The following is a 20,003-nucleotide window of genomic DNA, read 5'->3' as shown; positions in this document are numbered from 1 at the left end:
GCGTAACTCAATAATAGCTAAGGCTATGGCCATGATTTTCTTTTACTTTTCAACATTGCTTCAGCCCAACACAGCCCAACACTGCTTCAGCCCAACTGTGGTATGTCAGCCCTTTTGGTGGCATACCACAGTACAAACAATGCATGCACTGTGGACTTACCTTCGTCCTTCTGCATCATGGACTTACCTTCATCCTCCTTTGTGTCCCATTTCTTTTCGCTAACAGCCCATGGTGTCAATTTGCGGTAGTGCATAATTTTCGAATGGCTCAGGTCATGTAATGGCCGCATGCTATTCGTAATTATATGAGGAAGGTGAGGTTGAAATATCAACATGTAATTGCCATTTTTCAATTACAGACAGCAAGTTTGAATCTACAAAAAGAATTACAACATGCACACGTGCCTATTACAACACCAACACGTGCACCAGTCTATAAATACAACTAACTAAATAACCTTTCGGCTTTTTGACTCAAAATAAATATAGATATACAAGGGCAAAGGGTGGGAGGGACATGTTGATATTTCAACCTCACCTTCCTCATATAATTACGAATAGCATGCGGCCATTACATGACCTGAGCCATTCGAAAATTATACTTCGGAAGGCTCGGTTTCCATATCAACATGTGACTTTGAAGCCTTGGCCGCCAACACAGATGTCCCGAACTTCACCGAATGACATGGTCTATAATAAAACTTCTGGAACACTCCCTCACCAGACCAATCTGCTACCTTCATAATCTCCTCTACAGAAACACCAGACATGGCTGCTTTAGTAGCTGCAGCCGCCCTGGTAGAATGAGCTTGAAACTTGGATGTGTCAATTCCTGCTTTTTGCAGGCATGATTTAATCCATCTAGCTATCGTGCTAGCAGTCACCGGACCATGCTTACCAATAAAAGACCGAAACAGAAAATTCTCCTTACAATTGGTCCTAAACGCCGATGTCTTTTGTTCATAAACTTTCAGAGTCTTCACTGGACACAAACAAGAATCAGTTTGGAAACTTGGAAAAAAGAAATCAGCTTGATGGTGGGATGGTCGTGACTGCTTTGACAGATGAGTTGACTTAAACACTACCCCTTCCGGAACATAAGATCTACTATTAAGATCCAGTGCAGCTAAATCAGCTCCTCTACAAGGTCGTGCTAACGCCATTAGCATCACTGTCTTAATTGTTAAATATTGGAGAGAAAGAGAATCAGATGGACCATCATTCTTAAACGATGACAACACCTGGTCTACATTCCAAATGGACCCATATTTTGGTCTAGGTGGTCTCTGGTTGAACGCCCCTTTCAGCATTTGTGTCATCAAGGGATGCTTGCCAACATCTACACCATCGACCTTCTCGTGCACTGATGAAATTGCTGACCGATAAGAGTTTAATGATCTATACTCGTATATCCTTGTTCAAAAACTCTGCCAAAAAGTTCAAAATATCAGCTATAGGGCCCTTAATGGGATCCCTATCCCGTTCCTTACACCAGCTATCCCATCGTTTGAAGAGTGATTCATAGGTGGACTTGGTCTTGTCTCTCCATGCTGAGTCCAATAAAGTTGTAGCTCCTTCTGAAAGCCTTCCTGTTCTGCAATGTTGCCAGATAGTGGCCAGACGACCAACTGTGGTACCCCTGATGGCAAGATGAATTCCTCCTGAGTTGGAGATATCACTATGTTGTCTTGTATTGGAATCAGTAATGGGAACCCGCTCAGCAGTTGGAGGAGGATTGGGTACCAGGGTTGTGTCTTCCACAAGGGGGCCACCAACACTACTTGTGCCTGGTCCCGTCGAATCTTGGCCAGTGTAGCTAGGAGGAGGCACCATGGGGGGTTCGCATATCCTCGCAGATGGTGCCAATTCTGAGTGAAAGCGTCTGTTGCATCCGCTGCTGGATCCGGCCTCCAGCTGTAATATCGAGGTAACTGGTGAGTTAGACGGGATGCAAACAAGTCTATCTCTAATGGTCCCACCGCTTTCTGGATCAGGGCAAACAGGCCTGGATGGATCATCCAATCGCAGCGGTCCCTGACTGTCCGTGACTCTGTGTCTGCCACCTGGTTCAACTTGCCTGGAAGGTACTCCGCAGTAAGACAAATCTTCCGTTCTATGCACCACTTCCATATCTGAGTGGCTAATGAATTCATGATTTTTGAATGAGTCCCCCCGAGATGGTTTATGTATGCTTTGGTCGATACATTGTCCGTCTTCACTAGAATACTGATATTGATTTGGTCTTTGGCAAATGCTTGAATTGCCAGAGAGGCTGCCAGTAGCTCCAGACCATTGATGTGCATCTGGCGTTCTTCCACTGACCACAATCCCCCTGTTCTCAGATCTGGGCCTTTCAATGTTGCACCCCATCCCAGCGATGATGCATCCGTCTCTATCACCATGTCTGGAGGTCTCGGAATCAGTGGGGTGCCATTGTACTTTTGGGCTTGGTGGTTCCACCACAACAGCTCTTGTTTGGCCTCTGTAGAGATTTCCACCATCTCATGGTAGCACTGTTTCACTTCCTCCAGTGATGCAGCCAATGGCACCACTCTGTTTATCAGAGCTTGAAGGTGACGATGAAACAATGGGCCAATTGAAATTGCTTGTTTTGCTGCCGTCGTCATTCCCACAAAGGTCGCGACTTGCTGCACTGTGGTTGCTGTCTTGGAAAGCAAAAGTTTGGCTTCCTTCTGGATCCGAGACAACTTTCTCCTTGGGCAGAGACACCTCCAACTGACTTGTAGATACCCCTAAGCCTAAGAAGACTATTTCCTGGGTTGGTATCAACTGCAATTTCTTCTCGTTGATTAGCAGGCCTAAAGATTGAAACAAATCCTTGATTAAAGCCACCTGGATCTTCAGAGCCTTTGGACAGTCGCATAGAATTAGGAGATCGTCCAAATAAATGATCAGGCGTATTCCCCTCTCTCGCAGCAATGCGACTACTGGCTTCATCAGCTTGGTGAATGTGCGAGGGGCACATGACAGACCGAATGGAAGGCAGTGAAATTGGTACAGAGTTTCTTGCCAGTAAAATTAGAGATATTTCTGATGACTGGGATGTATTGGAACCAGAAAATAAGCATCTTTCAGGTCTAGTTTGGCTAGCCAGTCGCCTGGTTTCACCAGGTCCTTTATCATGTGGAAGCCCTCCATCTTGAAATGTTCCTCCACAATGAACTTGTTCAGTGCTTTCAAGTTCACCACTGGTCGATAACCACCGTCCTTCTTGGGGACTAGAAAGATCTTGGAGACAAACTCCTTCTGATGGGGGTGAACTACACTCACAGCCCCTTTGTTCAACATAGACTGTATCTCTGTTGATACCAGGTCTTGCTGCTCCACCGGCAGCTGTATTTGTGGTGGAGCTGACATTTGAAGTGGTGCTGATACCAAGGGTAGCTGAAAGCCCTGCACCGTCTGTAAGACCCACGGATCTTGTGTTAATATGGCCCAGTTCTCTATGAACTCCTTTATTCGGCCAGCATGCAAACTTGTTATGATATCCCTCTTTACTGAGGGCAGAACTACACTTAAACTTAAAGTATGGTGAAAATCTACGTTTTTGTTTGAAAAAGGTACAACATACTGATTTAACTGTTCTTGTGTTCTTGTACGTTTTGGGATGGGCGATTGAAGGAGTGAATTGCTTGGCTGCTCCCTTTGTACGGGTGGAATCTTGGGCGACCGCTCTTGGCTCCACCCCTGCGGCCGTTTTGGTAACTTCGGAGGTGGTAAGAGGAAAAACTTTTCTTCTCAGAGGGGATGTGAAGCTTCTTGATAGCTTTGACCTGTTCCACAGTGGTAGTAGCTTGCTTTGCGAAACTCTCACCAAACAGCATAGGCGCGGCGTCGGAGAAGTTCTTGCAGTCATCTGCCATAAACCTCAACGAAGGATTTAATTTCAGGATCAACTTCTTTCGCCTCTCCTGAGACATTTGGTGGTGAGCATTACCCATTAGGTACAGCGCCGTCTGGGTAGCTGAAACCGCCTTTTCCGCCGTCAAGTCTCCCGCCTCCTCACTCTCCAGAACAGCTGTTAAGGGCGCCACCGCGTCTAACCAAAATTGTTGGAGGCGAGATAAATACCCATCAGCCTTTATGGCGTCCTTGGGTAGAACCGCTTTCATCACCCCATCCAGCTTAGGGCAGCGGATTTGATTACAGTCGGGTACTCCAATCTTCTCGACGCGCTTTTTACGCTCCTCATTCAGCATCGTACCCAAAAAGGCTGCTTCGAGAAAGGCTTGAGTAGTGTCATTCAGTGTAACCAGTCTAGGTCCTGAAACTTCCTCACCCTCCTCGTCGGAATTCGTCACATCAGTAACTGGTTGATTCCTCTGTATAGTCTCCATCTGATCTCGAATAGCGTCCATCTGTGCCTTCATCTCCTGAAGGAGTTGGGCGGTGGAAACTTCTTCTGCCATTTCCGAAGTAAGACGTAGGAAACACAACTAGCTGTCAGCAAGAAAAAAAGCCGAAAGGTTATTTAGTTAGTTGTATTTATAGACTGGTGCACGTGTTGGTGTTGTAATAGGCACGTGTGCATGTTGTAATTCTTTTTGTAGATTCAAACTTGCTGTCTGTAATTGAAAAATGGCAATTACATGTTGATATGGAAACCGAGCCTTCCGAAGTATAATTACTTCCCTACATTTGCAAAGGGGAATCACCCATAAATTCCGTGGTAACTGGATTGATTGCAGAGGCGCTTCTCCTATTGTTCTTCATTGTAATGCTAAGAACATTGACTCTGGTGCCGTTCTTTCTTTTAGTGCAGTATGCGTGGGTTCATCAGTTATATAATGTTAAACAAACAGGTACAAGAAAAAATTAGAAATTTTAAGTTTGATTAGTGATCACAAAAAAGTAGGGGGAAACAAAGAGGTCGCCTACAGACTAGTGGACATTTAATTCCTAATTCCCTAATTCATTCACGAGTATAGAAGGAAATAAACATCCCCTAGTAGGTGTAGGTGACCTCCCTTGTCTCCCTACTTATGTTTCTGTATGATCCCTAATCAAACTTATCTTTCCTTTTACGTACGTACTTGTATTATAGTAAATCGTTACTTTAGTAATGCGTTACTTTTCTTTAAGTTAATTTTCATTATAATATTATACTGCTGGTAGCCTTAAATGTAATGCATTATAAATTATTACATAACATGTTTATTTAGTAATGCATTGCCCTCATTTCTGGCTACTCTACTTAATAGCCTAATCAATTACTCTAATAGAGCATTCAGGTAAACATTTTGACAATAGCTAGAATTTTAGGCTTCCAAATGAACACTTTGTTAATGGATAACTTATAAACCATTGCTCATACACCGAAATTTATTTTTATCCATTGAGAAAATTTCAAATTTGTTAGCAAACATGGAAACTGTGACAAAAAGTGTGAGCATAATTACATGAGTACAAAATGTGGAATTGTTTAGCACTGCAGCATAGCATAATAAGTAAATAAAAAGCACAATTGGTTGGTGCCTACCAGTATTAATATTATAAAAAACACTGTAGGTTATAACAAGGGTGATGATGAAACAAATGTAACATTATTATACTCACTTAGACTAATCAGTTGCACTGCAACTTCAACAGCAGCACTCTCCTTTGCCTCTTCTTCATCAATTCTAATAGCTCCAGTGTATGATTTACCTGCTATGGTGACTGTACAGTAAAATCCACCACCACTTTGTGTTGGTAGTATTGTGTAGTCAGGATCATCAAGTTGAAATTTTCGGCAGTATTCCTCTAGTTTAGTAGTACAGGACTTTGTTTGTTGTATTGTCTCTGCCATTGGCATCTGTGGCCATAATAGTTGTGTACTATGCTGTTGAGGTTTCTCTGATTTGCTGATTGCTACACAAGAGCATAAAGTAAGCAAATTATGCAGCAATAATTAAATTATATGAATACTGCACATATTTATATTATGTTGTAATGTGCATGGGGTACATACTAACCAAACCCAAACACTGGTAAAACAACAAACGATTATGAACACTGACCGTAATCTGAAGGTAGTTCTGCTAAAAAGTTCACAGGCTCTGTCAACTTGCTAACAAACTGTGGACCTTCAAATGAGGGAAGAGAACTATAGAGTTCCTTTAATCTGTTGTTGACATCATTTAAAAGAGTTGTAACATCTTTATTTTGTGTAAGAATTTTGCTAGCAAGAATTTCTATCCATAAACTCCCAGACTGTAATTCTTTGTACGGCAGGGTTGACCAAGCAACCAAAATGTTGTCTCCTCTAGGTTTATAATCTGAACTAACATGTCCATACTCTGCTGGCATTACTGTATTCATCAATGGGTTTACACATAAATTAAGGAAAACCAATTTTGGATACTTGCATGAACTGACTATTTCTGTTACATCAAAAGTCTTTCCTTCTTGAGAGTAGATTTTTCCACCTCTTGATTCATACCCGGAAAACACAAACACCAAATGTTTGTAGGATGGGGAGTATTGTAAAGGTGTTGCTTCACTGACATCATTAGTTAATTCACTGACAACATTACTTAATTCAGAAGAAGTGACATTTGTATGAAGAACAACTTCATATCCCAGTTTGGTAAATACTGTGAACATCCTGCTAGCATCCTTGTGGGCTCCATGTAGTTTAGCAAATCTTGCTTTATTGTTTGCATAATCATTTGACACAATAACAGCTAATCCAATTTTTAATTGTGATTCAAGTGATGATTGTAGAGATAGCTTGCTTAGTGCCTGACCTACAGTATGCACAAAGCATTGCCAAACAAAAACAAACTATGCCGATCTTTAATACTAAAACAATTATCCTATATGTTATATACAACAGAAATATGCATGGACAACAGAGTCAAACGGACATAGAATATGTGACCAACTGAGCAAATGTCTGACAAAACTACATATGTAAATCTGTTTTGAGAAAAAAGCATATTGAAATATGCTGGGTAAAAAATGCATTACGAAATCAGTTTCAACCACTAACCATTTTAATAGCAGTAAAATTGATATAACTTATACTATTATAAAACAGTGATTTACACGTGTTTGTTTACATTATAAAGCTTTCATTACCATTTCCAAACCGAGCTAGCATTTTTGCCTATAAGCATGGGTGTATATCAGCCAAAACTATTTGCAAGCTCATGGTGAAAACAATGACACAAGTCTCACTCCATAGGTACTTGTGACTTATATTTGATTAAATAAGCACCTGGAGTTTACTTTCAGTATAATGCTGTACAAATCAGTTATTTTGCTGTTCTTGCACTCTCTAATGTTACACCTCCAAAAGTATTCAACATTTAAGGCTGAAAGTTTCACAGCCTATTGATTTTTTTACCCTCTACACAGCTAAGAATTCATAAAAGAAATTTGAGCAAATTGTAAAACTGGTAAAGATTTTGCTTAGTAAGTCACAGACGTACATGTGTTTATGCATAAAGAAACACTCACTACATAAGGATATGATACCAATACTTAACCCTTAAACCTGCAAAGAACTTTTGGGGGATGCTTGTTTACACAACAATGGGCACACATGGTGACATAGATGGGGAAACTTAATTCTTCTCACAGCTTAAAACAACACATTGTTATAGGTTAAAGGAACACTGTAACTACAGCTGCTTACTTGTTATGAAGCAATGAACAATAGCATGTTGCATTTCCATGTATCGAAATTCTTGCTGCATGTTAAATTTTGATTGTGGGTTTACTCACGTCAGTCATATATGGTGTGACAGAAAATTTTATGGTAAAATGAACGGAAGTTGATAGGAGCAACCACTATCGAGTTATAGATCACTTTATAAAAGCATGTAAAGGGTTGCATGTACACCCTGTAAAAGTTATTTGCTGGCTAGTTTTGGCCTCACTGTTTAGTGTTAGGGAAAACCCTTGGTATCATTAATCCTTGTTACATGACAAGTAGAAATTGTGTAGCCATAGGATGGATGCTTTGAAAGGTACAGCACTTTGTGTAAGATATGTGTATTTGGGCCAGTTTCGTGGCCTATGTGGGTTTAAGGGTTAATTTACTTATTGGTACAGATCTCAATAATATAGTATATCAAAACATGTTCTGCTGCGTAAGGAAATATACAGCTTAAGGTTACAAACAAAGCTTTGGTTAGCTACTTTGTTTATTTTTTAAATATCTGCCAGTTATCATGTCACACAAAACAACTTCACAAGACTAACAAGTCATACAGGTGTTCACCTTCAACTTCATAAACTTATCACATTTAGAAAATGATTGGACTGACAGACCAGTTTCAAAAATATGCCATGTATTATTAACTGAACTAGTTTGTATGTATTTATGTACATTAACTGTAACTGACAGCAAATACAGTATACTTACTAAATTCCTTAACTCTACCATTCCAATTTAAACGATTCCACACCTCTAGTGAGTTTAAATTTGTCTGGAATCTTAACACAGTCTTACATCACATAAAGACACTTAGTAAAATTATAGCAGTGGAGGTAGACTTTCTTTCAGGGAATGCATAAACATGGGCTCTCACATTAATTAATTCTGTGTTTGGCCAGTTAAATAAGCAAGCAATGAAAAAGTATGTTTAGCACAATTCAAATATGATTCAAACTCTTAATGGCTTTAATTCACGCAGATGTTATGTTACCTATGTATTGTGGCTCAAATTTTACCTATTATGCATTTGAACAGTGCTCAAAAATCAAGTCTATTTATTATGCCCAAAATTATGCTTTTAAAATCAAAGTTATACTCGGGAAATGATTATTTTATTAAAGCACATTAGTGTTCCTGACTGCTGTATTAGAGTAAGTGACTGCTCTATTAGAGTATCTCAATCTTATTTTTACAAAGTGCAACCAAGAAATAATTAAGTTACTTTACTTTCTAAATATGAAATGTAGTAATAATGCGTATTGGCAGTGATCATATGCTTTCTTTCAGGCGCGCATTGCACGTTTAATTAAATTTTCAAATATCATTTCTATTATGCTAGCATTAAGCTTGATGCTTTTGGTTACCTACTATGCTTTAAATTATGCCAGCATAATTGGCCGGGGCCTACTGTATGTGTGTGTGCACTTGTCTGTTCTTGTCGCTGAGTATGCCATGCATGTGTGCAGAAATGTGGATATACTTACCCAAATCTAGATCCTGGTTTGACCATACAAAAACTTCATCCTGTATATAAATAAAGTTTTACATAATTTATGTGATATCTATAAAGATAGAATATACGGATACCATGTGTACAATCACCAATTAGAAATCTTTATAGTGATGACAATATTGTGACCAGATCTGCAAAAAGGAGTCTTGTAACCTTTCCAAGTGTGTGTGTGTGTGTGTTTGACAATCCATGACTTGACTTGGGAGCACGGTACCAGCTTGAAATTATGCACACCACTATTGCTTGATGAAATTTTATGGTGTTGACTTTAAAAACACTGAGGAGTTATGAAAAGTCAAAGTTGAATATTTGGAAAGCCAAAAGTCCCCTTTATGCAGATCCAGTCAGTTTCTTATTCACGAAGAGACTCCTACAGAAGTCTCTTAGTACTAAGAGACTCATGGTTGACCACACCACTTAATTAGTTATCCTACTATATAAACACAAGAAAGTACTGTCAACAAAACAACAGCACAACCAACCTATGGTTTAGTAGCAAGCTAGTGTTTTTCACCACCCATAGTGGTGAATTAACTGCAGTGCCAAGAAAAGTATTGGTTTCTTACTTTCCTTTCAAAATGAGCTGAGTTTCTAGCTAGCTATATGACTCCACTTTCACTTCTTCTACACAAGCGATCCATTGGGTCTCATTCATGGTAGTTAAATTTCAACTGGGTAGTTGCAAGGATACTCATCTGGTACACCAACATAACCCATTTTTGTGTACTTTCACTACAACTTTTACATGTTTCTCTTGCTGAAACTGATGCAATACATACTTGTTGGTGCCACTAAAGTAAGTAGCGTGCATCACCAATCTACCACTCTGGCCCTTAAAAATGCAGGTAAATGTTTGAGCGAAGTTTCTCGTGCAGCCATTTCACTAACTTGGCAAAGCAGTGACACAAGACATAGCTCAAGGATTAAAGAATTTTAGTCCATAATTAGCATAAAATATACTTTAGATCAAGACAGTGGCGTAACTAGACTTGTACCGACACCAGGGCCCAGTGCAATAAGTTGAAGCCGTATTCACAAGTAAAGCTATTAAAGTAGTCGAATTATCAAAATGATAATTATTTCTATAGGCGCTTATACCGATAACCTGGAAGTTTGAAGTGATTTCACAATAACGAAAGGTAATATAGCTGTTTTGCAGCCAAAAAATGTGTGCAGTTGTCAAGGTCTCAATCGATTATTCGGTGAAATAGTCTTTTTGTACTACTCTATTGCTAATTCCGTGGGCGTGATTTGATTGTTGACACCCGGGCCTGGGCCCGGGTAGGCCTGGGTTTAGTTACGCCACTGGATCAAGATACCAGTACTCTACAATAGAGAAGTTACTTACTCTAATACTGTACTCAGCAGGATATTTTATTAAACTCTCTTGCTCTGTTGTTAACAAAAACAGCCTTTCTGCTAAGCAATTTTTACTGATTTAAGTCAGGATAGGAATAATTTGAGAAATATTAGTACATTTTGGGAATAACAATACATAAGGTCAACTTATGAAGAAATTTAAAATTTTGTGATTTCCACAAGCCTTCCTTCCCTAAATGCTTTATCTTCCTGCTAGCATACTTGCTAGCCTGCCTGACCACAGTCAACAGAGCTAGAGGCTAAACAATGCACACCATTTTACACCACAATAACAAACTCATGCATGGCATGTACCTTTTTGATGAATGTCTGCCCTCTGTGCCTTGCCTTTACCCTTCATCTCCAATCTGTTTAGTTGTCATCTTCTTCATGTAAGAAAATCCTATTTGGCAATTAATTATCCATACCTGCAGAGCTGTGTACATGGTGTATATTGATGTCACGATATCGTTTGATGTGTTTACTGTGAAAGTAAATAAACAGCTGCACTTACAACAATCAGTTTAACTACAGTCAAACAGATTCATGTAGGATACTTCTAAATCAAGATACTCTAATAAAGCAGTCACTTTAATACAACAACCTTAGAACAGTCACACATATGTATCATGCAGTAGCTTTGCTATAACAAAAAAAAGTAAAAAACCAGCACATTTAAAATAGATGAATGGTGTTGGCAAGAGTTTGAATCAGTATTTTCAAAGAGGATCTGCCAAAACAGCATGTACCGCTAGTTCTTTCCATTATAAATAAAACACATATAAAAGAATGATTATCATTAGGTGTGAAAACAGTGCTAAACATAAATAACTCACAGTAGTGGTCATACTTATCAAGACACACGGTAGTGTGTCGTGCGGCCCAAGAAGCCGGCGCGCAACCCCGTGAGTATATTGACAGGAAGAAAGAAAACGCAATTTTCGCACCTCCGTAGCTCTGTGCTGCCTTGATGAAACAAGACAAATTTTGCTGTGTACATTCCCTCCAACTTCAGTACTCCACATTTCAAATTTGAGTGAAATCACTTCAGGCATTCCTGAGATATGCAACTTCAAAAATTGGCTTAGTTTCTTCGTTTTTTTTTTCTTCTTTTTCTTCCTCTTTTCGCACACTTACAAAAACTGCTATAAAACGCGAACGCGTTATCCGATTGCCTTGAAATTTGGCACACAGAAGGGGGGGTATAAAGGCGCATCTCTGTACCAACTTTCGCTGGAATACCATAAACAGGCAAAGAGTTATGAGCGATTATGCACGAAAAATAACACCAATATGTTGTCACGGCTACAGGGTAAACCGCGTATGGGAAGAAGCTGAAAATCGGTGGGTGAATAGGTTAACTATTGAACCTCAAACCTTTTGTGGTTTGAAAGAAATCAAGCTAAAAACCAGGAAGATACAGCGAAAAAATCAACAGTGTGTAACAATTACGCAATCGAGATTAGCTAATTTTTTTTATTATTATTATTATTATTATGCTTGCCACGCCTACCAGATAAACCACTTGGGGTAATGCTTTGAAAATCGCTGTACAGATGGAGTTATCATCTTAGAAAGGCTCTTCAATGGTGTAGAAAAATCAGACTTAAAGCCACGAAGTTATAACACGAAATCCAACTTGGTGTAGCAAGTGCGAGATCGAGATACTCTAATAGAGCAGTCATCCTAATAGAGCAGTCACCCTGAACAGAATTCAAGACATCAGTTAGAAATAAGTAGAGATCAGCTACAAACAAATCACCCTGTAGAGAGTTCAGCTACAAACAATTCACCCTGTTCAGACATCAGTTAGAAGAAGTTTTCTTGTAGAGAGTTCAGTTACAAACAAATCACCCTGTTGAAAGATCAGCTAGAAGATGTCACCTTATAGATAGTTCAGTTACAAAGAAACCACCATGTAGAGAATTCAGCTACAAACTAGTGACCCTGTAGATACATCAGCTAGAAGAAGTTACCTTGTACAGAGTTCAGCTACAAAGAAACCATTCTGTAAAGAGCTCAGCTGCAAACAAATCACCTATACAGAATTCAGCTACAAACAAATCACCCTGTAGAGAGATCAGCTAGAAGAAGTTACCTTGTAGATAGTTCAGCTACAAACAATTTACCCTGTACAGAGCTCAGTTAAAAGAGGTTTCCTTGTAGAGAGTTCAGCTACAGACAAATCACCCTGTAGAGAGATCAGTTAGAAGAAGTTACCTTGTAGATCGTTCAGCTACAAACAATTCACCCTGTAAAGAGATCAGCTAGAAGAAGTTACCTTGTAGAGAGTTCAGCTACAAAGAAACCATCATGCAGAGAATTCAGCCACAAACAAATCATGTATAGAGAGTTCAGCTACAAACAAATCTCCCTGTAGAGAGATCAGCTAGAAGAAGTTTCCTTGTAGAGAGTTCTGCTACAAACAAATCACCCTGTAGAAAGATCAGCTAGAAGAAATCACCTTGTAGAGAGTTCAGCTTCAAAGAAGCAATCATGTGAGAGTTCAGGTACAAACAAATTGTCCTGTACAGAGATCAGCTAGAAGAAGTTACCTTGTAGAGAGTTCAGCTACAAAGAAACCATCATGTAGATAGTTCAGGTACAAACAAATCACCCTGTAGAAAGATCAGCTATAGAAGAAATCACCTTGTAGAGAGTTCAGCTACAAAGAAACTATCATGTAGAGAGTTCAACTACAAACAAATCACCCTGTAGAAAGATCAGCTATAGAAGAAATCACCTTGTAGAGAGTTCAGCTACAAAGAAACTATCATGTAGAGAGTTCAACTACAAACAAATCACCCTGTAGAAAGATCAGCTATATAAGAAATCACCTTGTAGAGAGTTCAGCTACAAAGAAACCATCATGTAGTGAGTTCAGCTACAAACAAATCGGCCTGTAGAAAGATCAGCTAGAAGAAATTACCTTGTAGAGAGTTCAGCTACAAAGAAACCATCATGTAGAGAGTTCAGCTGCAAACAAATCACCTGTAGAGAGTTAAGCTACAAACAAATTTCCCTGTAGAGAGATCAGCTAGAAGAAGTCACCTTGCAGGGAGTTCAGTTACAAAGAAATAAACCATGTAGAGAGTACAGCTGCAAACAAATCACCTGTAGAGAGTTCAGCTAGAAACAAGTCACCCTGTAGAGACATCAGCTAGAAACAAGTCACCTTGTAGAGAGTTCAGCTAGAAGAAGTCACATTGTAGAGCTACAAAGAAACTACCATGTAGAGTTCAGCTGCAAACAAATCACCCTGTAGAGAACTCAGCTACAAACAAATCACCCTGTAGAAAGATTAGCTAGAAGAAGTTACCTTATAGGGAGTTCAGCTATGAACATATCACCCTGTAGAGAGTTCAGCTACAAACAAATCACCCTGTAGAGAGTTCAGCTACAAACAAATCACCCTGTAGAGAGTTCAGTTACAAAGAAACCACCATGTAGAGAGTTCAGCTGCAAGAAAAATCAATCACTCTGTTGAGAGTTCAGCTAGAAGAAGTCACCTTGTAGAGAGTTATCTGCAAATAAATCACCCTGTAGAGAATTCAGCTACAAACAAATCACCCTGTAGAAAGATCAGCTAGAAGAAGTTACCTTGTAGAGAGTTCAGCTACAAAGAAACCACCATGTAGAGAGTTCAGCTGCAAACAAATCACCTGTAGAGAGTTCAGCTAGAAACAAGTCACCCTGTAGAGAGATCAGCTAAAAACAAGTCACCCTGTAGAGAGTTCAGCTAGAAGAAGTCACATTGTAGAGAGTTCAGCTACAAAGAAACTACCACGTAGAGAGTTCAGCTGCAAACAAATCATCCTGTAGAGAGTTCAGCTAGAAGAAGTCACCTTTTAGAGAGTTCAGCTACAAAGCAACCACCATGTAAAGAGTTCAGCTGCAAAAAACTCAATCACCTTGTAGAAAGATCGGCTAGAAGAAGTTACCTTGTAGAGAGTTCAGCTACAAAGAAACCACCATGTAGAGAGTTCAGCTGCAAACAAATCACCTATAGAGAGTTCAGCTAGAAACAAGTCACCCTGTAGAGAGTTCAGCTAGAAGAAGTCACATTGTAGAGAGTTTAGCTACAATGAAATTCCCATGTAGAGAGTTCAGCTGCAAACAAATCACCCTGTAGAGAACTCAGCTACAAACAAATATGCAGTGTAAAAAGATCAGCTAGAAGAAGTTACCTTGTAGAGAGTTCAGCTACAACGAAACCACCATGTAGAGAGTTCAGCTACAAACAAATCACCTGTAGAGAGTTCAGCTAGAAACAAGTCACCCTGTAGAGAGATCAGCTAGAAACAAGTCACCTTGTAGAGAGTTCAGCTAGAAGAAGTCACGTTGTAGAGAGTTCAGCTACAAAGAAACCACCATTTAGAGAGTTCAGCTGCAAACAAATCACCCAGTAGAAAGTTCAGCTATGAACAGATCACCCTGTTGAGAGTTCAGTTAGAAACAAGGAATCCTGTAGAGAGATCACCTAGAAGTATCGCCTTGTAGAGAGTTCAGCTACAAACAAATCACCTGTAGAGAGTTCAGCTACAAACAAACCACCCTGTAGAGAGATCAGCTAGAAGAAGTCACCTTGTAGAGAGTTCAGCTATACAGAAACCACCATGTAGAGAATTTAGCTGCAAACAAACACCCTGTAGAGAACTCAGCTACAAACAAATCGCCCTGTAGAAAGATCAGCTAGAAGAAGTTACCTTGTAGGGATTTCAGCTACAAACAAATCACCCTGTAGAGAGTTCAGCCACAAAGAAACCATTCTGTAAAGAGCTCTGCTGCAAACAAATCACTTGTACAGAATTCAGCTACAAACAAATCACCCTGTAGAGAGATCAGCTAGAAGAAATTACCTTGTAGATAGTTCAGCTACAAAAAAATCACCCTGTAGAAAGATCAGTTAGAAGAAGTTGCCTTGGAGAAAGTTCAGCTACAAAGAAACCATTTTGTAAAGAGCTCAGCTGCAAACAAATCGCCTGTACAGAATTCAACTACGAACAAATCACCCTGTAGAGAGATCAGCTAGAAGAAGTTACCTTGTAGATAGTTCAGCTACAAACAAATCTCCCTGTAGAGAGATCAGCTAGAAGAAATTACCTTGTAGAGAGTTCAGCTACAAAGAAACCACCATGTAGAGAGTTCAGCTGCAAAGAAATCACCCTGTAGAAGATTCTGCCAGAAACAAATTGCCCTGTAGAAAGATCAGTTAGAAGAAGTTACCTTTTAGAGAGTTCAGCTACAAAGAAACCATTCTGTAAAGAGCTCAGCTGCAAACAAATCACCTATACAGAATTCAGCTACAAACACATCACCCTGTAGAGAGATCAGCTAGAAGAAGTTACCTTGTAGATCGTTTAGCTACAAACAATTCACCCTGTAGAGAGAGCAATTAGAAGAAGTCACCTTGTAGAGTGTTCAGTTACAAAGAAACCACCATGGAGATTTCTGTAATCAATATAATATTATGTGACTGGATTTGCGAAAAGGGGTCTTCCACACACATCCAATTCCGTAACCGTTGGAGACCATAACTCAGTGTTCAAGTAACATATTAACCTGAAAATGTCACCACGTATTCAGCTATAGTGGTGCTCACCACTGTCCAAAATTCAAGGCAATAGCTCTTTCCAATCTGAAGTTATCAATTGTCAAAGTTGGCAAATTGGATGTGTGTGGAAGACCCCTTTTCGCAAATCTGGTCACATATGTATTATACAATATATATAATTTGTACATTTACTGATAAAATATTTAAAGTACATCTACTTCATCTTTTCTTCTTCCTGTAGTAAAGAAAAAAACATAGGTTAAAAAAGTCCCAAAGCTGGCCATAGGCCGGCTTTGGGGTATACAAATACAAAAATAAATGAAATCTAATCCAAAACAGCCAAGCTGTAAAAAAAGTGTGCAGCCCTCAGAAAGGCTATGGTGAAAAAAGATGTGAAATCCAAGGTGGCGGCCAAGAAATGGCTGTGATGGTAGGTTAATGGTAAAAATTTTAATAATGACAATTCAGGTAAATTTTGTGAAGCGGCACAAAAATTCACCTGAATTGTCGTTATTAAAATTTTTACCATTAACCTACCATCACAGCCATTTCTTGGCCGCCACCTTGGATTTCACATCTTTTTTCACCATAGCCTTTCTGAGGGCCGCACACTTTTTTTACAGCTTGGCTGTTTTGGATTAGATAATATTATACAAGAGGTAAATGCTTTCTACGTTCTTGGCAAAGCAACTTACTACTGTGAGTTTTCGTACAATTGCACATATTCCTCGCACCATACCTATGTTAACTAATCTGTCCTAGTTCGTATACACTAAGCTAACTAGCCATACAGTACTGACTGCTCACACTACAGCTGTTAAACATACAAGTGTCAACTCACCATATCAGAAACTTTAGTTGGTACATTTAACCTCATATCACTGTTGATCTGAAGGGAGATAATACTTTGGGAAACAAAATCAGCCATGATACTACCAGTGACTTTAAACTCCAACAAATAAGACATCACGGCTTTTGAAATATGGTAAGTAAATTCAACACAACCTTCTTTGATGCCTTTTAATCGAAGTGAATATATCTTTAACTGAAATTCATTGGATATTAGTATTTTAACTTTTTCTTTAATATCTACAGTGCACTTTTCTGCATTGACTTTTACCCGCAACACAGGTTGTGTTAACTTTTCCTCATATACTTTGTAGTGAAGCACAAGACCATCATCTTCTAGAGCAGAAAGATCAATTTTTGCTAGAAAGTTATCAAGTATCTTCTGTGCATCTGAACAGTCAGCCAATTTGATAACTAGCTTTAAAATATCATAATCCAGGATATTCCAAAACCCTTTTAATATTCTCCATAATTCATCAATGGATTTTACTTCCTCAGAGATATCTTTATCAAAAATGGGCACCTTTTTACTGCTAACAGCAGAAGTAGCACAAAGTTCTTCAATCAATACAGCAACAGAAATATTGTTCTTATGTAATGCTGCTTTAATTTCTGTTGTCATTTTAGCAAATTCTGCATCAATTTCATCAAAACTTTTTAGCATGACATGGGCCTGTGCTGAATCCATTGATGCAATGCTCGTCTCAGCTATTGAATAGTAAAACATGAAATACGTAATAAACAATGTCAAATACTACTACTGTTGTCGTGGATCAGAAATAATTATACTTTAGCAAAGTGCAAATACCACATTTATGGCTATCATGTTCCAACGAAACATAAGTAATCCATACAGTTGATAAAAATGATTAAACTGTATCGGAAAAGTTTTAAAGGTCTAACTATATAGCATGCATGGTTGGCCTGTTACTTTGGTATAACAGTACTGATTAAACTCCCAATATCTTGAGATAACATGGGAGCTGGTGGCTAGATTTTCTTTGATAACTTCACTCTTATCATACATTAATAAAGCAATCAACAATTTATCAATGTTTTAAATTATGCACGTGTGGGTTATTGGGTAGCCGCCACCCATTATTCCATTATTGGCATTGACAATACTGGGCAGATCACTTGGTTAGATACAGTGAACCTAACATTCAAAAAAATTACATCAATAGATGTTGATAAGAATTCAGTGATGTGTCATCAAATTTATTTTAAATGGTTTTACTATGACAAGCATAGGCGGATCTGAGGGGGGGCCAAGGGGTGCTGTGCCCGCCCTGGCCTTTCTCTTTCCCCCCTTGGACCTACAATACTATATTGATACCAGAAACTAGAATCATGGCATGCATTTACATTGTATTCAGAAGTATATAGAAAGCCAATGGGCAAATCGAAGACAACAGTTTAAATGTACACTATGACTAAACTGTACACCTGTCCACTGTAAAGAAAGTGAGGCAATAAAATTTAAAGATCGAGATACTCTAATAGAGCAGTCACTACTCTAATAGAACAGTCACAATTGTAATACATCAATTTACAATTTTTACAAATCATAACAAAACTAGCTACTCCTTATTTTGATTTAGTATACACTTTACCACCAAACAGGTTTATCTCAGATAGACTAACCAATCTTTGTATGCATTGCAAAGCACACACTTTGTTAGCTAAGTGCTATCAAAAATTCCCTCAAATTCAACCCTAAGTTTAAAACTTTTTCTCCAACTACAGTCTAAAAACTATATGTCCATCATTCATCCATCTACATACTGAATAAAGTTATCAAAATGAATGTAATTTGTATACTAGCATTTTATTTTTATCCTCTTAGTGGAACAAACACTGTTGTGCACTAAAACTTCTTGCCCGTCTCCTAGATCCGCCTATGATGACAAGACTAATTAATCTTACCCTTAATGTATCTATTGAATTACTTGACATTCTATCATACAGTACGATAGTAGCTGTATAGTAGGGATCACAAAGGAGTGGGCGTGGCCCACAAAATAACATCACTCAAAAACCAGCCTCAATTTTCCTTGATGACGATGAGGTAGTATTGGTGAGGTAAAACTAAGCCCAAACAAGCTTTTAGATCGACCTGAAACGCTTTCAACATGTTGCTACAGAATTTAAATTTTTTTTGTTTGGCGGAATTTTCTATTGACTGACTAAGTACGTAAGTAACTGACTGACTGACTGACTGATGCCTCCAGACAAGTGTAACTCGATAATGGCTAAGGCTATGGGATTGATTTTTTCACTCTTCGACGTCGCTTCAGCCCGACAGGTGCCTTTTGGCATACTGCAGTACGTACAATGCATTCTTCATGGACTTACCAGTGTCCTCCTTTGTGTCCCATTCATCTTTAATGACAGGAAAAGGTGTCGATTTGGCACGAGCACATGATGGCATCCCTTCCAAATGGAAATCGTCCGTATTTTTCATAGCAGCTATTTTGATTGCAGAGGTGCTTTTCAAACAGTTCTTGATTCGTATTGCTGTGTAACGGGTTGAACATAGCCGACAGCGAAACGTAATGGAAATTTCACTTTCAGATGATAATAATTATGGGGCACAGCACCATTTCTATTGGTATTCGTAGATTGTAGAGGTGCTTCTAGAAAAGTTCTTGATTCGAAATGCTGTGTAACAGATTGAACATAGCTGACAACCAAGCGTAATGGATACTTCACTTTTCAGATGATAATTGATATAGCTGGGGCGCGCGGCACCATTTTAGATGCGGTATGCATGGGTTCACCAGTCATAATAAAATTATTTACAAAAAAAGTTAACAAACAAGTACACGAAAAAATTTGGAATTTTCAACTACAGTAGGGACCATAGCACATCGATAAAAAGTACTGAAACAAGTTGCAGTTGTCCATGATGTTAAATCACAGTAAAACAATAAGAAGTGTTATATCCCTACTGTGAATTTCCGTTATGACATCTTGAGCACAGTAGGGATGTAACACTTCTTATTGTTTTATTGTGGTTAATATCATGGACTACTGCAACTTGTTTCAGTACTTTTTAAAAC

The 20,003-nt window shown here is 38.8% G+C and overlaps 1 protein-coding gene across 1 annotated transcript in view; it reads right to left on the bottom strand.

Moving 5' to 3' along the window:
• The window catches only part of LOC136237945 (uncharacterized), a 168,816-nt gene that overhangs the window by 116,448 nt on the left and 32,365 nt on the right, over positions 1-20,003 (bottom strand). Inside the window, exons 3-6 of the mRNA XM_066028232.1 lie at positions 16,934-17,649; positions 9,151-9,190; positions 6,021-6,749; positions 5,578-5,871 (exon numbers count right to left, since the gene is read on the bottom strand). Coding sequence (XP_065884304.1) covers positions 5,578-5,871; positions 6,021-6,749; positions 9,151-9,190; positions 16,934-17,649 — 1,779 coding nt within the window. The remainder of the gene's footprint in view (positions 1-5,577; positions 5,872-6,020; positions 6,750-9,150; positions 9,191-16,933; positions 17,650-20,003) is intronic.

This window comes from Dysidea avara, chromosome 11 (assembly GCF_963678975.1).
Source record: "Dysidea avara chromosome 11, odDysAvar1.4, whole genome shotgun sequence".
Lineage (NCBI taxonomy): Eukaryota > Metazoa > Porifera > Demospongiae > Dictyoceratida > Dysideidae > Dysidea > Dysidea avara.
This window is presented reverse-complemented; position numbering and strand designations above follow the sequence as displayed.